The sequence below is a fragment of the Echinops telfairi genome, unplaced genomic scaffold (assembly GCF_000313985.2).
Source record: "Echinops telfairi isolate 266 unplaced genomic scaffold, ASM31398v2 ScPeMD7_3;HRSCAF=10, whole genome shotgun sequence".
NCBI lineage: Eukaryota > Metazoa > Chordata > Mammalia > Afrosoricida > Tenrecidae > Echinops > Echinops telfairi.
The window spans coordinates 44,252,942-44,254,075 of record NW_022103899.1 but is presented as its reverse complement, the minus strand read 5'-3'; the positions used below and the strand labels follow the sequence as shown (position 1 = coordinate 44,254,075).

At 55.4% G+C, this 1,134-nt stretch overlaps 1 protein-coding gene across 1 annotated transcript in view; it reads left to right on the top strand.

The window, feature by feature from the left end:
* TNS1 (tensin 1) overlaps nt 1-1,134 on the top strand; it is a 110,435-nt gene that overhangs the window by 12,561 nt on the left and 96,740 nt on the right. The window contains exon 6 of the mRNA XM_004701785.2: nt 466-549. Coding sequence (XP_004701842.2) covers nt 466-549 — 84 coding nt within the window. The remainder of the gene's footprint in view (nt 1-465; nt 550-1,134) is intronic.

The following is a 1,134-nucleotide window of genomic DNA, read 5'->3' as shown; positions in this document are numbered from 1 at the left end:
GATCCCGTGGTGATGGAGCAAAGGCTCTGTGGAGGACTTTCAGTAAGGGCGGTCATTGATGGCGCTAAGAAATCCAAGCCAGCCTGTCGTTGCTTAGTGCTGCTCACTTCCTATACCCCTACTCCATGCTGGCTCTGTGATTGCTGCCACCTTTGAAGAAGGGGGTCCTCCGCTGCTGCCACAGACAAGAGCAGAATGAGATCCCGTGCCCAAGGGGCATAGCTGCGAGGAGGTGGGCTTGTGATTGGCTGGCTCTAAAGCCCACGTGCCATTTGCCACTGCACGGGTGGAGAGAGGCTGCAGCTCTCTGCCAGGAGGCTTCTGAGCTCAGGCTGGCTGCAGAAGGGAACCTCTCCTCCCACTAGGCACCAGGGAGGGCTCTGTGGGCAGGGAGGTGTAGGGGTGGGGGCCAAGGGCTCTTGGACATGGGACTCATCTCCTCTGGCCACTTGTCACTCCTTGTAGTGCGGACCAGGCTCTGGACCGGTTTGCAATGAAGCGGTTCTATGAGGATAAGATCGTTCCCATTGGTCAGCCGTCTCAGAGAAGGTAGGTCTCTGGGCCGTCCCGCTTAGTGCACACATGTGAGTAACTGCTGTCTGCAGGGAGGAGACTGTGTACACATCAGGGAGGGACCAATGGGCTCGTGTGTGTGTGTGTGTGTGTGTGTGTGTGTGTGTGTGTGTGTGTACCAAGCACAGCTGCTCAAATACCAGTCTCTGGGTGTCTGGGATGTGTCGACTCAGGACTTAAATGGGCCAGCTGGTGGACTCAGGCAGGTTGGCATGGCAGTCATCTCCTGAGACCCATGCCAGAGGGCAACAGGGTTACCTGGGGTGGGGAACACTGGTGGCTTACATGTGCTATTCTTGGAGCTGGAAGCAGGGTTGCTCTGTGGTTAGATGAGCCTTTAGAAGGCTGACATCATGGCAACGTGCTCTGGGGAGGTCAGAGGCCCATGATAAGGACCATTATGCCAAGAGTTTTACCAAGGGCACTTGGCCACATGATCATGTTGGACTCTTGCAACAGTACATGCAAGAAGCAGGGCAGAGATAACGGATGTGTGGATGGATATATGGATAAGTGGATGGATGGATGGATGGATGGATGGATGGATGGATGGATGGATGG